Source organism: Prinia subflava, chromosome 2, assembly GCF_021018805.1.
Source record: "Prinia subflava isolate CZ2003 ecotype Zambia chromosome 2, Cam_Psub_1.2, whole genome shotgun sequence".
Lineage (NCBI taxonomy): Eukaryota > Metazoa > Chordata > Aves > Passeriformes > Cisticolidae > Prinia > Prinia subflava.
In genome coordinates, this window is record NC_086248.1 from 24,394,710 (window position 1) to 24,411,288 (window position 16,579).

Below are 16,579 nucleotides of genomic sequence, written 5' to 3' on the forward strand. Positions count from 1 at the left end.
CCTGCCGGCGGCGGGGCAGGTGCGCAGCGCCGGGCGGGCGGGGCGGGGCGGGCGCTGTCCCCCGGCCCGTGCTGAAAGGGCGGCGCCGCTCGGGCACCTGCGGCCGCCCCGGCGGGAGCTCCGCGCCCGCGCCGCCATGGCCGCGCTCCTCGGCCCCGGTAAGTGCGGCGGGCCGGCCCGCCGGGCCCCGCATCGCCCCGCTCCCTCCGCTCCCTCCCCGCGGCTCCTTCTCCTGGGGGTCTCCAGGCGGGGGCCGGGGGCTCGCGGCGGCGGCTCGGTCCCGCGGCTCCGGGAGCCCCGGGAGCGCGTCTGCGGCAGGGCAGGGCAGGGAAGGGAAGGGCAGGGCAGGGCAGGATGGAACCGGCGGGGACAGCCCCGCAGGGGACGCCCGGTCTCAGTGAACAGCCACTTGTTTGCTGGCTGGGGAGCGCTGGGTGCTGCCTGCGCTACATCAGGGCTGCTGCTACTTCCTTTGGGATTGACTGGAGAAAAAGGGAAAAATCAACAAAGCTGGAACAGAAAGATTTGGTACATGGAGAATATGATGAGACAAGTATGTTTTAATTTTTGTTGTTCTCCTTTTCTACTCACTACGTACTGTATACATGCTGCTTCTCTCCTTGTCATCCCACTAATCTAAATTCAAATTTCTGTGGTAAAAGTATTCCGTGCATAGTTCTGCCCCAGTTTTTGCTAGAATAAAGTTGTCATTTATCAATTTTCAACTGTATTCAAAGTATATTCAGCTGTAGTCTGCCATTTTGGCTTTGGAGTTTGTTATCTCGCTGCTCTTGTCATTGGATAAAAACTACAGCTTTGTTTCCCAATATTCATTGTTACTTATTTACCTTATTTTAGGATTGCAGAACAGGGAAATGTAATTCCTCCATTCCTCAGTTCCCAATCTGCAAAATGAAGATGCTAAAATGTTCCTTTCCCCCCCTCCTTTTGACTTTAGACACCAAATTTTACAGAGAACAGAGAATTTTACACCTACCCAGTGAATCAATACGCCTTTGCATAAAAATACAGACATCTGTAGAAATTGAAATGTGTGTCTTCTTGTCAATATGGTTCCCTCTAAAAGTTGTAGCTACAAACTCTTAGATGCCCTGAACGCTTCTATGCAGAAGTCACTTAGTCTTACAAACACTAGAATAAATAAGTCAAGTTAACAACTAAAGTAATAACTGTGAATTTAAGGAATTGCATAAGCTACAGTGCCCTGGAGTCTAAAATCATATAGGACTGTTTGTTTCATGTAGACTTCTGGTAGTGTAGCCCCTCTGTACTGCCAAGGAAACAAACACCCGTCCATAATAAGTCATTAGACCTAAAGAAACCCTTTCTTAGGCTGAAGTGCCTTCAATCATAGATTTTACTATTCACCTCTTTATTTTGCAAAAACGTCACCTCCCATTTTGTGGCCAGTTCTTCGGTAGGTTCAAAATGAGCAGCAGTGTGAAATACTCCCTAAAAAGTGGCAGGAAGGCTGTGCAATCAGTCCTGTTTTGACTGTCTCAGCTACTGGTCCTTGAAAACTATCTGAACAGGAGGAAGAGAGCAGAGACTTTGTGCTGTGAATGCTAGTCAGATGAGTATATCTTGCGTTGTTTTAGAACCTACAAAATAGATAAATGGTCATCCAGCAAAATACGTCTTCTTAATAGATTTTTGGGTTTTTAATTTTATATTGTTTGATATATGCAGTCGTTTTCACCTGTAAGGTACTTGGCAACTTTTTTCTCTGTCATCTGAATAAATAGTAATTTCACAATAAGAAAGACCTTTTGGAGACAGTCCTAGAACTAAAATGTTGCCATAATAAGCCAAAAATATCCCTATGGATTTGGCCAGCTGCACGTTCCTCGATGTCAAGAGGCAGGAGCTGTTTCTCTCAATATGTCCTCAATGCTGGTGGACAGACACAGCCTAGGAGTGTTTCAGGCTGGAATTCACTGAAATCCCCACCACAGACCTGAGAACTGTCAGGAATATGCACAACTGAGGAAGGATTAGCACCAGCTATAATAAGCACATGTGGCCTCTTCTTTGTCTCATAGGCACCCTAGATGCTGTTGCACCTGTCAATTATAAAGTATTAAATGTTGCTTCATATTTACCAACACACATCCAAAAAGTGTTCCCTACAGCTGCATTATTATATCACTGGTAAACAATTTCCAGAAGAGATGGCATCACCTCTGAACAGTAGAGTCTCTTTAAGGTTATCAAGAGGGATATTTGATATATAATTTCTTATTCTAAAATGTATCACTGAAAAAAATTCATTTCTTTGGATAAGGTCTGGACAAATCCAGAAGCAATATTTCATGCCTCTTGTACATAATGTTTAAGGGATTAAACAATGCTGGAAACCACTCAAATTTCATATGAACTTACCTAAACGTGGGGAGGGGGAAAAAAAGGTTTGTTGTCAGAGAGATGATGTGTCCTTCAACAACTAAAGAAAACACATCAGGTGTTCAGCAGGTAGTTTGATAAGGCCTGAAATCAGTGACTGAAACTTAATTTTGTAGAAAATAAAGACACATGATTACAAATTAGAGGTTGTCTTACCATGGGAATGTTAATAAAAGAGCTAAACTCCAGCTGATTTATCCTTTTTTAACACGGCAATTTAACTTTCTACTGATAAGTCACAGGCAGTGCTGCTTTAAAATTATTTTCCTTGAAACCTCCACAACCTTTTTATGTAATTAACAGGCTCAATGCACTCAGGAAAGCAGATAAAGACATAAATGTGGGAGTTCTTTTCAAGAAATGATGCATCTGTGAAGTAAAAGTAAAGAAGGTGAAAACTACTGTATTTATAAAATAAAATCACATTTATTATCTGACAGTTGTGTAGTTGTCAAATCTCTTTCACGCACTCTATTCACAGGAATTCCTAAACAGCCAAGATTGGTGAGATTTCATGCAAATAAAATGCTGTTTCCTCTGAATTTTATGCTGTCTTCCTTTCTGTAATTTATTGTGGATCTCAGAACTGCAGCAATTTCTATATATCTGTGCACTGATGTCATTTATAACTACAATTGCTGTTATAATACTGGGGTAAAACCAGTGCAAAATATACCACACTGAAACTTTGAACATTTAAATTTAATTTTCCAGTTGAAAAACTGAGGAAAAGCTTTGTTCTGCTAAAAATTAATTTGATAGCAAATTTGAATCTATAGAAAAACTATCGTAAATTATATTTTTAAAAATTATATGTAAAGGAGAAGAGTCAGTACAGTATCTACTGCATTAAATAGTCATTATATTCTGTTTTTACAGTGTTGTTCATTTACTTCACATGTATATCTACTGTCCAGACTACTGACTGTCTGCACTTGAGGGAGCAATGTATTAACGCTGGAAATGGATGTGAGAGTGTCTGGAATATGGTTGAAGATGCCTGCAATATTTCAGGTAATTCTGCATGGTGTACATGGCTTAATTTTGAATTGCTGTATGGGTGCATATTTATAGTTTATTACAAAATTGCTGTGGGAACTAAATGAAGTTGGTGAGATGTCAAAGAGAAAAATTATGGCAAAATTATGTTACTTTTAGTAACAGTCACACTGTGTCTTCAAGAAAGTGATTAATGAAACTTCTGCACTATGAACAAAGTCAGAACCTGAACCAACTCAGGAAGTCTGAATTCAGCACAAAATCGGCTCTGGTAAATCCTGGTAAATAAACCCTGTGTGCAACTGGAAAAGAAGTTCCAGCTTGGTTTTACACTATTTGGAGGAGTGGATCTGCCCCCTCCCTGGCAGTGTTCAAGGCCAGGTTGGCTGAGGCTTTGAGCAACCTGGTCTAGGGGAAGATGTCCCTGCCCATGGCAGAGGGATTGAAGGTCCCTTCCAATCTGAACCATTCTGTGGTTCTATAATCTCACACAATACCCAAAACAACGTAGTAGTTATTCAGAGTAATTTTTAATTATTGTACTAGAACAAGAAAAAAAATAAAAGAATGCCTCAAGGAAAATTGTATTGTAGGAAGGCACACTGTATTTATTCAGTGAAAAGCATCAACACATCACAGTGAGTCACTTGAGGAGGTAGGGGTATGATAAAGTGCAGATTATGACATGACTAGGCCTCCTTGAATTGTTAAACAGATTCTCATGTAAATGAAGGCAGATAATTAGTTTCTGTCTATGAAATGAAAATGTTCCTATCTCAGAAGGCCTATTCTTGAACAAATCTTGAGTGTCATTCACCAGCTCTTTCTTTAGATCCTTCCAAGACCTTGCTGTTAAATGCTGAGAATCCGCTTTCCAGGTGCTGTGAATATGGAAGGGAAGAGTGGCACCATAATCTGGTTGTGTCATTAGACCAAGCTAGTAATGACACCTTGTTGATTGATAAGTGTCCAGTGATCTGCCACTACATCATCACTAGCAAATGCTAGGGGCCAGGGACTATTTTCTGATTTAGTTCACCTTTCTTGGGGCAGTGTGTAGTGGTGAATCAGAAGTATCTACATCTCCATGAAAATCTCTCTTCTTCTTGTAATGACATTATTTGACCAGAACAAGCCGTGTTGTGATGCCATAATCTGTTTGGAGCCCCAGCTGCAGCAGAGTTGACAATGTGAAAGTTCCTCTGTCTGGCTGGCAGGACCCAGTCTGACCTGTGGGGGAACACAGGCAGCAGAAGTTGCCTGGCTTGGTGGTCAATGAGCCACTGCTAAAACATTCACCTGCAGTTTGAGCTACCTGAATAAATCTGTCTATCTCATCTCTTGCATGTATTTGATGTCCCAAGTCCCAAGACAATATTTAAAATAATTAGAGTACAAAATTCTCTTAGAGGTCTTTCTTAGTGTGTCCTTTCCCTGAAACCATCTACTTTGCATAGAACGGCAGAATACTTTTAAGAACATATGAAATACATGAAAAATACATGATAATATAAGAGTTACAACAGTCCCCAAAGCAGCTGGGCTTCAGCCCATGTTCTATTGACCTGTTAAATATTTTAAATATTATGACATTTCTCTCTCTTATTGTCCTATGTACTTATTCACTGATATTCATGATATTTGTAACTGGGCCGGAGAAACCTTCCAGAAATAATTATTCTTGCCACTGCTTGTTTGGATTTGCATCTGCATGTTTTGTTAGGATAATAGCTTCTGGGAAGGACTCTCCAGCATTGCAGAGCACTCAGATATTGTGTCGGGTCCAGGACAAATTATACTAAATGTGCTTATTAGGTACCATGATCCCAGAGCATGTAAATCCAGTCAGGCAGCTGATGGTACCACTCAGACAAGCCACAGAAACAGTGATAGAAAACCTACCAGCAGCATCATTAGTAAGAACAACATTATGCTGTCATGTGCAAATCTAGAAACTTCATGGATGTGCTGTAGGTATGGAAAATGTGCTTTGAGCACAAACATATTACTTGGGGTCAATAGACAATGGGGTAAATATTTGTTTTGTTAGCTTTTTCATGCAAAACATAACTCCTAAAATAAATTTTAATTAAACTCCTTTGGAGTACGAGTTCAATAACTTGGTCCATCAGACTGTAACCTCAAAGTTAAATGTGTACAATATCAAGACCTCCTCCATCTTTTGCTCTTCGGTACAGGTCTGGGAACACTCTCCAAAATACTTCCTAAGTCACTGCTGTTCCTGTCAAATTTTCTATCACTGCTTCCCCAGTACTCCAGCAGCATTTCTGGAGTCTCAGTTTAGAATCTTCAGAGTTCCATCATTCTTTCACCTCTGTGGCCAAAATATGGTGCAAAGGAAAAACAGAGTGTGAAAATGTCTATGAATCAGCTTCTAGGTCAGGATAGAAAAGATAGAAATATTAAATTTTGAGGAAATAATATTTCTCTGTTTGAAAATATCAATAGAGTTTCAGCATTGCAGAATGAAGACTTTAAAGTTTGGGCTTTTAAGGTTTGTTTGTTGGATTGATTATTTGTTTGCTTTCCTTCTGTTATTTCAGTGTAAAAAAATCTGAACTATGATTTAACCATAAGTATAAATTTTCTTAATTTTTCTGAATGGGAAACAGAAAGAGTTTTCAAAAGGAAAAACAACTCAGATCATTTAAATTTTAAGGCATCACATTTTGAATTAGATTTGGATGAGTTTACTTTCCTTAGAATAACACTCATTGGTGTTGGAAGAATCTCTGGAGATCTGTCCAAACTGTGGTCTCACCAGTCCTCAGACTTTCCCCTGCAGTCTTCAAATTCAGTTCCCACTGAGATGACTGAAGAGCTTATTAAGCAAAAGCAGAGATTATCACTCTGGGAGTGTCAGCTTCTACTCTGTCATCCTTCTATCTGTGGTTCTGTGTACATGAATTATGTACCTATAAATAAATCAAATTATGAATAATGGCTGCCAAACATCAGGTTGAGAGAGCATTTTTTTGGTAAATGCATTAGAAGCATATGTATAAGATAAAATATATTACCTAGGACTAATCTCTGGTAAAGCAACAATAATTGAAAACCAGTAATAAAATATTTTCTGCTGTTTGTCACAGCTGAATCAATACCATGTACAAACAGAGCAATACTGATAATAGGTTATTTCTACACAGTTTTCAAGAAGTCATGCAAGGGAGCCCCATAAATCTGATGTGCTTCCTGATTCTGCCCGTGCCCTTTGCATGTTCATGGCCCCACAGCCCCTCCCCCAGCCCCAGCCAGGTGCTGACTCAGCACGGTGAGCTCACAGCACAGGGGGCTGCTGAACACAGCCCCTGACTCCGGGCCACGACTTGTCAGTGTCATGAAGACAGGTGGCCTCAGCAAGCTGGGGTGCTGCACAAAATATACTGGGCTATGGGGGTTTGTTCTTCTAATAAAGGTTCTACTCACCATCCTTGAAGTGTACTCTGGACCTTGAAAATGACTGTCATAAATTTTGTGAATAAGGTAATTTTTACACAAGCCACTCCTGAACTTTATTCTCTTTTTCTACTGCAATATGTTTTCCCAAAATTCTTTTATTATCCCTTACTTAGTTGATAAAATATAGAGTAGAATATCCACACAGTCATCTTCATGGGCCGTGTCACTACATACTTTCCATCCTATTTTTGTGGTCAGGGAGTATCCTACGTCTGTGACTTTTGATAAATCTCCTGAGTTCCTTGACTTCTGGAACTATGAGGGCTAAAGGGTCAGGGATCATGATGTCCTTCTGAAAAGGCAGAAGGAAAGTTGAAGGTGGGGTTGGAGAGATATAGGCAGTCCCAGCCACCATCACCTCCTTCTTCGCTGATGCAAGAGGTGGAGTGGAAGCTGAGGCTGGAACCTGCAGCTCTTGCTGGGCTGTGACATTCCCCTCTAGTAGTGTATTAGTTGATACATGCCCCAAGTCCTCCTTAGTTAGCAACTGGAGAAATGGCAATGCAGAGACTGTTTGAAAAAAGGGGATCAGGACAGGGATGTGAAGCCTGGAATAGCTGATTCTCATTATTTCAGGCAAAATGCACTGTTTGCTCTTGCAGAGCTTTTCCCCCATTGCCTTCCACTGCTATTTGTGTCAACAACATATAAGTGATTTTAAAGCTCTGGCCACATCAAAGCTTGCCCGTGGCACTGGGGACACAGGACTTCTCACTTTGCAGTTTTACTGAGTGTAGTGCAGTTTTACTGAGTCTCTGGTGCTCCACACCAGTGGGGAAGCAGCAAGGCAGGAACCTGATTCACAGGGCAGAGACATCAGCCTGTGTGCTCAGTAAACTAATGAGTCCTCATGCTGCCCTGTGACCTGGCTGGATCTTGTGAGCCACGTACTGCTTCTCTTACATTTTGTGAGACATTTAATATCTGTGAGGTAAAGAGAGGAAATGTGCTGGTCTGTGGACCTACATACTGATTTTGACAAGGTAGATCATGGCTTTCACAAAATAAAGCTTACCTAAATTAAACTGCTTCGCATGTAACATTCTTAAGTAATGTGTAACTTTCTTAAGTAACAATAAATCACAGAAGGCTTGGAAGGGACCTAAGAGATCATCTTGTCCCAACCCTCCCTGCCATGGGCAGTGACACCTCCCACTAGATCAGGTTGCTCAAGGCTTTATCAACCTGGCTTTGAACATTGCCAGGGATGGGGTATTTACAGTCTCCCTGGGCAACCTCTTCCAGTATCTCATCATCCTCACAGTAAAAGATTTCTTCCTAAAATCTGACCTAAATTTCTCTCCTTTCAGTTTGTACCCATTACTCGTTCTTCTGTCACTACAGTTCCTGACAAAGAGTCCCTCTCCACCTTCCCTGTAAGCCCCTTCAGATACTTGAAGTTTGTTGTGAGGTCTCCACACAACCTTCTTTTCTCCAGGCTGAACAGCTCCAACTTTCTCAGCCTGTCCTTGTAAGGGAAGAGCTCGTGTCCTGTTATCAACTTCCTGGCCCATGTCTGGGCTTGCCCCCACGGTTCCATGTCCTTGTGCTGGGGACCCCAGAGCTGGATGCAGCACTCCAGGTGGGGTCTCACCAGAGCAGAGGAGAGGTGTCTTTCAACCTGCTGGCCATGGTGCTTTTGATGCAGCCCAGGGCACACTTGGCTTTGAGTGAGCACTCACTGTCAGCTCATGACGGGTTTTTCATCAACCTTCACACCAAGTCTTGTTCTGCAGGGCTGCTCTCAATCCCTTCTCTGCTCAGCCTGCAGGTGTGTCTGGGATTGCCATGACCCAGGTGCAGGACCTTGCACTTTGAACATCATAAGGTTTGCATTGGCCCACTTCTCAAGTCTGTCAGGGTCCCTCCAGGGGCAGCCCTTCCCTCCCAACGTGCCAACTGCACCACACAGCTTGGTGTCATCAGCAAATTTGCTGAGGATGCACTCGATCCCACTACTGGAATAATAAGATTTTTGAAAAGCTTTTACCTCATAAAGTAGGTGGTTGATTGATTTACCTTTACCACAAACTAGTACATGCTCTTTACTGTCACTACACATACATGGAAAATATGACCTGACATCCTGTGTTTCTTTACCACTGAATAGAAGTGCACATGCAAAGATTGAAACTGGGCCAGCAAACTAAGGTTTCTACACATTTATTATTTTTATGTTAACTTGTCCCTCATTTTTATTATAAAAATCTGAAAAATCAGACTCTTCTTGCACTACTTTTAATTTATTGTCATTCTCAAACTTAGGCAGTGAAGTTGTTCTACAGGGTAGCAGTTTTATATACTTTGTTAATGAGAGCAGATATTCTGGCAATGGATCAGATCAAGTAAAAGAAGTCAACATGGTATCCACAGCTTTATTATATTACTTTGAATATAAATTAAAGTTTTTAAAATATGACAAACCATCTTCTCTTGGCAAAGCATATTATTTTTGTTGTTCAGCTGAATTGTTTTATGTAACCATATCCCTTAAGCATTCATAAACATTAATGAAATTATAATTTTAATGGTGAGTTCTAGGTAATAGATGCAAGGCAGAAGACACTGTTGGATGTAATAGGATAATCCAGGTCCTGGCTGATGAATACCCGGAATTTAAAAACTGTGTCTGCTCTACAGACGATATCTGTAACATCACAATTTTGCTTGGGAAACGGTGTGGCATTAATAAATGTAAGTAAACATAAAGTTGTAACTATGAAGACCAAACCCAGTAATTTTGTAACCACCATTTTAAGTGGATTCAACTTCGTTTGTACATTCTCAAGTCTGATAAATACCCCTCAAAAATTAGTTTTGTCTTTTCTATGATATTCACACTCCAGCATACACGTGAAAAAAATGTCACAAACATAATCAATAAAATGCATGTGAGAAATTCAAGTGGCTTCTAAAACTCTTGTTGAATCCACGGGAAAGCAAGAGTGAGTACACAATGTGTATTGGGAGCTACTCATTGCCCATGGAAATTTGAGAGCCGCTGGATCTAGGTTGCGTATGTAGAGAGACACATCCAGCACCTTCTGAATGGGAGGATGAGGGAATGGGGATGCACAGCGGTGCAGTTGTGTCGCTCTGTGTTGCAGGAGGATCTTCACTACACCTAGGAGAGGCTACTGGATGTGTGAAACCTATTCACCACCTTCATAAAGCTGTACATAATATATAGAGCGCATCTTTAAAAAATTCTCCTGTAATCAATGGGCCCAGCTCCCCTCAACTTATTTTTTATTTTTCTGAGAACAACTATCCCTGTAGAAAGCCTATCTGTGTAATTGAGAATTAATTGCAGTTTGTTGCATGAAGTTGCAGTTTCTTGTCCAAAGCCTTGTGGCATAATGATTAGCAAAGCTGACACAAGTGAGGTAAAATCAGCCAGTGAATGAGAATCTGCAAAACGGAGTTCAAAGTGATTCCTGTCACTGATCCATCACACAGCATTCATCATACAGTACTAGAGTATATGGCCTTATTGCAGAGGGAATAATAACACTCTGATCTGCCCCAGACTCCTTGCCCCAAACAAGAAGGATGGATAGCTGAAACCTGATGTTGATGTCATTTGGAGCAGTTGCTTTTTCTTCTAGCAAAATGACATAATGTTATATTTTTTTTTTTTTGGCAATTGAGATTACATTTCTAACCACTGTAGAAACAAGTTTGGATGGATTTACAGTAGTGTTGAGTTTACCTACAGAGGATATTGTGCTGCTAGGCATTTTCAGGAGTAATTCTCCCTAACTTAAATTACTATTTTAGGTAATGAATCAACCATCTTCTGAAATTGTCATTCTCTCTTCAAAAATTATGCATTTACTTAAGATGTTAATCTATGATACGTCCAAAGTGTAGGTGGTTAAAATTTTGTGAAGCTGAACTCTTTATGCAGTAATTTTAGTGAGGATTTGTTACTACTGTTTTGCAGCTGAACTGTTAGAGTGGACTGTACTATACAGCTAACAGCGCACAGTAAACACGAGGAGGATTCATCAGTTTGTAAGATTTTGAAATTATTGTCTGTTTACATGCTGCTGACAATTAAACTAGGACTGTTTCACTCACTGTAATGCATTAAGACAAGTTCCCTTTTCCTGAGATTTTGTGCTGTGATGATGATCCACCATCCGTTTGATGTATGACTCTGTTCGCACCTATTTCTGCAGACTATTTGGAGTCTTTCCTGAGGGCAGACGCCGAGCTGACCCCCGCTGGGCACCCCGAGGAGCCGGGCAGCGAGTGCGGCGCTGCTCGGCGGCGCTGCCGGCAGGAGCGGCGCTGCTCGGCCGTGCTCCGCAGCTTCCAGCGGGCGTGCAGGGCAGCCGCGCACACCTGCGCCTTCCCCGGGCCCGGAAAGTGCTGGATGGCCTGGAGAGAACTGAGGAAAACAGCTCTGGGAAAGTGCACCTGCCCAGAGCCACTTCAGACCAGATGCATTAAAATCTGGAAGGGAATATTTAACAACCCTTGTGTGCAATACTCGCAGGAGAGCCACGCCTCGGGAGCCAGTGCAAATGATGGCAGTGGTGATGCTGATGTTGATGGCGAGAAAAATCTGGTCACCGACACAGGTTAGTGCTATTCCAGCAGTCTGAATGCTTTTGTACGTAACAGTAGTGTCCACAGTCTATAAAAAAGGTTTTCTTGCCCATTTGCAACACTGAAAACATGATCATTTGGGGAGTTTTGCTTATAAATAAATTCACAATCTGATAGAAAATGATAGCCTGAGTGCAAATACTGTTGTCCTTCAATGTGTTAATTTGATACATCCTCATCTAAATCAGCCGGTTTTGCTTTTTCACGATAACTAGAAACAGGATAAGACCAATAAAAATAATTTTCTAGTAGCAAGAATTGTCTGCCAGCCTTGACTTTAGGTCATGACAAGCAGTTAGTTAAACTTGAAAAGTGCTCCACGAATAAACAAATTAAGACCTCTGACTTCTATTTATTCACAAGAAATCTGACTTTATAATGCACTGAGAAGCTCTAAAAAACTCTTTTTGAGTTCACAGGATCTATAATTATGCAAAAAAATGTTAGCAGCAGCCTTTGATAAACTGTGCTTTGACCCTGAAACTTATGAATATATGTAATAGTGGGTTTAGAATTTGTTAGTAGGTTCTATTTGGTCGAACGAATTTGTTTTATTCTGGTTTATTTTTACTCCTGGCACTATGCCATCAAGACAGACATTGATTTAAAGTTGAAAAGCTAAGATTTACAATTTATGCCTGTACCTGTATCTTTTTCTTCTAGAAAATATTAGTATGGAAACAAAATTACAATGGGGTTTATCTGCTCTCTCCAAACAAGGTAAGTCTGAATTTAGTTATGAATGCTAATAAATAATTTTAGCTCAGTTTTCAGATAGTGTACAATGTACTTACAGAGTAAAATTAATACTTTTTATTCAAATGGATAAACAGAGAGTTAACAGATCCAACATATTTTCAGTTAAGGTACTGAGTAGATAAGAACCCAAAAATGTAACAAGTACCAATCAAGTTATATGAATTTAAATCAGGTAACAATCATGATTCTGTCAAATTTACAGAGACAAATCTTATCCCATAGGCATTTTAGAGCCTGGAATTTTCTAGATATTTTTGTAAGGTTTCTTTCTCAGTCTAGAAATATCTGAACTGATGTTCAAAACACAAAAATGCCACCTATATTCTCTTCTTCATTACATAGGCTAGTATTACATAGCCTAATATAAGACTGCACACTGGAGATTTCAGCATTTTCAGGAGGGTTGCGTGTGAGGGCCAAGCAGCACAAGGAAGAAGTAGGAAGTTACTCAGCAGGCTTAAAAGAAGCAATGTTGGAAGAGCTGGATCAGGATTTTGGGAATCAAGCTTGATTTTCTGGGAGTATTGTGGGCAGGATACCTACCAGTCATCACTTGAGAAAAATTTTCTTGAGATTCTGTTGTAAAAAGTGTTATTCTTTTTAGCATACACAGCAAACAGAAGCTGTTTGGATGTGAACAGGGAGTGCATTGAAGATGAAGTGTGTAACAAACAGCTGTCCCTGTACCTTAAAGTCTGCTCAGTAAATAAGAAGTGCAATGCGGAAGGATGTCAAGCAGCCATAAGGTTCTTCTATCAAAATATGCCTTTTGAAGTTGCCCAAATGATGATATTTTGTGACTGTATCCAGCGTGATGAATCCTGCCACAGAGCCAAAGAACTTATCCATGGCAAGCCCTGTGCAGTTGCTGCAGTTCCACCCCCATCATGTCTGGATGTGATCCACATGTGTGAAGAGAACGAATCGTGCAGGTGAGTAGAAGTATTTTGCCCACTAAGGTGCTTTTGAGCAATGATTTGGTCAAACCATTTTCATTATACTCTCTATATATAAACTATGACAAAATTATTTTCTGTGCTGTATCTGCCATGTTTGACATCTTCACAGATGTTTACATTAACTGTGGTAATTCCAGAAGTAATCCCACAAGTAAACTGAAATGATTAATTTTCAGAAAGGTTTGGAATCTAATGTGGGTTTTTCTTCTGCCTGTAGCATGACACTTAACACCATTTCTGCTGGACAAACTGTGCTATTGCCTATTTTCATTACCACTTTCTTCAGATAACACCTGCCTCTCTGCACTTCTGCCCTCCAGCAATTTGCCCAAGTTGTGCAGCAGACCAGACAAAGTTTGTTTGGCAAAAGTAATTACCTTTTGAGAGCAGAGTCTGACTCTTGGTATCCTACAGCCATGCAGTCAGCTTGGCTTGTTTAAAAAAAACCCTTTTGTTTTATTCTCTTTATCTCAAGGATACTTGCAAAAAGTGTTCACAAATCTGGCCTGAAACATGCACAGACCACCAAACTCATGAAGGATAATGCCTTTTCGAAGTTCCATTTTATATTTTTAAAACATGCAAGAGGATTATCCATATCTGTGGTTCAACTTATTTGCCTCCTTTTATGGTTGGTCAATTGGCCCACTTTGTTTTCCAGTGTGGTCGCCTTGTGGATTAGAGTTGAATTTTACCTCAAAGTTGTGCTCAAATTAACCTTCAGTCAATAAACCAGGAGACCAAGAGATGGTTTTGGTTTTGTGCAGATTATTCAGGTTGATATCAGTGAGAATGTCCAAAAGGCAATAAATGTATGTCTGTACATGTATGGACATGTAATACCTTAATAACTGAATTCCCCACCATTTTGGGAGCCTTAATGTTTCCTGACACTGGCAATAAATGCATATAATTAGCAAAATTAGTCTGTTAATTAGTCTGTGAATTAGGGCTAGTCACATCCATAAATCAGGAGGTGAATGAAAATAATTCCATTAGAACAGAGGTGGCATCTGCTTTTAAACCTTTGCTTGTGTAATGAAAATATTTACAAAAATTTTCTAGCCAGTATTGCAACAGTCCATGCTTTTCCATGTGACATTCTTGTGGCTATTACACAATATCAACAGCAAATTAATAATATATTTACATGCTTAAGGAAGAATATTTTAATAACTTAATGTACAATATACTGGACTTTACATTTATCATCCCCTGAAATTTAATGTGATATATTTGTTTTTAATTAATATCTACATATTTTTAGTTAATTTATAATGTATATTTTCTATTTTCATATATAGTGTATTAAAGGTCAATTTTATTCCATCCTAGCAGCAAATACACAGAAATAATTTGAGATTATTGAACTGTGTAACAAGTTAATTCATCATGTAATTTATTTATACTATCAAATTATCTTTAAATTCACGGAATTACTTGTATTTTTTCCCGAGCCCTGGACATTTTGTATTTTGTTAGCAATTAGGGAGCCAAGGAGTTGACATTGGATGTAGATTATTTAATGCAAAATAAGTTGAATGTTTATTCTTCCTTCACACTGCTCAAAAACTGATCCACTAGAACAGCACCTGGTGTGGTTAGATGTGATTAGACCAGTGATGACTGGTCAAACTCCTGTGTTCACATTTCTTCTCTGAGTATCTGTGACTGTTGGAATTCACTCTGTTTTTTACTGGACTCTGGGAAGCAGGTGCTGATTAGAAGTGCAGTTGCTTTTTCTAAAAATCAGAGCAGAACTTTTGTCAGCTATCACTGAATATTGCGATTTTTAAGGCTTAAGTGGTACCTTTGAAATATACTCTCTTTCAGTGGTGTTCATTAAATGTCTTTTTATGAAATCACAGTTTTTAAAGTGTCACTGTACACTCCTTTCGTTTTTCTTTTTTTTTTCCCCTACCAGGAAAAAATACACAACTTTTCAGTCAAAGTGTTGGAGACACGTGACAAAAAAATGCTATAATGATGAAGCTTGTCTTGAAACTTTAATCAAGGATGACATGCCCTGTTCTGCCAACGCTGATTGCAAAGCAGCCTACATCAGCAACTGGGGCACGATGCTGCACATGGAGTGCACCTGCCAAAATTTGCCTCCAGTGGAGCAGCCTTTGTGTGAGCTGTTCCATCACATGCTGCACAGCAAATCCTGCTTCAGTGACTTACGTAAGTAACGCTTACAACTTTACAGAATAATTAGTTTTGAAGAGAACTAAGATGTTAATTTACATCAAATCTTTACTATATGTTTGCTACCGCTGGTTTCAGCAAGATCTATACCTGTGTTTTTTTAAAAATCCAAATCAAAACAAAAATTGGACATACAGTCTTCTTCCTCTTTTTTGGGGAAAAGATTCTAAAAGTAATAAACCAACTAAATTGACTACATGTCACATTACTTAAATTTTCTGAAATAAATAATTTCTAGAGTCTGTATTAATATGCAGATTAGAAAAGTCCAAAGTCTTCCAGTTCTTGGCTTAAGGTTGTACTTTGGTACACTGTTTTTACAAATAATATGAAGTAGCATTTAGTTTTTTCTTTCTTTTTTCTTGGAGTCTGAATATTATTAGTAAATCTTACACATATTTAGCAACAGACAGCATTCTGCTGAAAATAGCTTCAATTGTTTAAAGTAAGCTTTAGGATTTGGTCTCCAGTAAAAACACTGTGTGTAATTAAGATGAAATATAGGCATTTTCTCAGAAGCAGTAATGGCTTTCATGTGCTTAATGAGCTAATTATTTTTGTTAAATATACATGTCCTTGCCAAGCCTCTGGTTAAGAGAATTGTTAATGCAATAAATGGCAATATGGGAGCAAATAATAATGTTTTACTCTGAATCTGCAAAGTGCCTTCAAAGCAAAGCTCCTCTTTGTCCCCCCCATGTATTGTGTCATGGGTCACATCACAGGGTGGTTCTCTAGGTTTCCTGCAGCATAAACTGAACCTGAAGGTTCATCTGCAGCCTCTGCAGTGCCCCAGCTGCATGCAGACATCTGGTCCATCAACCTGATCAAAGACCAAAGTATTCTCTTCTCCTCAAATCTTTGACTTATCACACCAACTATTTTGTAATATAAATCCTCTTAGGATATGTTACTCATTAGTGCATCATGCCCTATGCCAGCTACCTTCTACATATACACTCTAAAATTACATATATTCTTAACTAACCTGGGAGAGGAAACAATACCTAAAGATTTCAATGAAAAGAAATGGTTTTTTCATAGTTTAATCTGATGGACAGTATTTTGAAAACATATATGGATTCCATGCATGCATTTCACTGAATTAAGTAGCTACTCTTTTAGTTCTA

At 39.7% G+C, this 16,579-nt stretch overlaps 1 protein-coding gene across 3 annotated transcripts in view; it reads left to right on the plus strand.

Annotated features, from left to right (window-relative positions):
• Nucleotides 1-16,579, plus strand: part of GFRAL (GDNF family receptor alpha like) — a 26,078-nt gene continuing 9,499 nt past the window's right edge. Inside the window, exons 1-7 of one of the 3 annotated variants that reach the window (XM_063389382.1) lie at nt 1-158; nt 3,304-3,438; nt 9,442-9,600; nt 11,091-11,495; nt 12,187-12,243; nt 12,887-13,214; nt 15,166-15,425. In XM_063389382.1, coding sequence (XP_063245452.1) covers nt 137-158; nt 3,304-3,438; nt 9,442-9,600; nt 11,091-11,495; nt 12,187-12,243; nt 12,887-13,214; nt 15,166-15,425 — 1,366 coding nt within the window. In that variant the 5' untranslated portion in view covers nt 1-136. The remainder of the gene's footprint in view (nt 159-3,303; nt 3,439-9,441; nt 9,601-11,090; nt 11,496-12,186; nt 12,244-12,886; nt 13,215-15,165; nt 15,426-16,579) is intronic. The other 2 variants (XM_063389380.1, XM_063389381.1) reach the window with 2 other exon arrangements.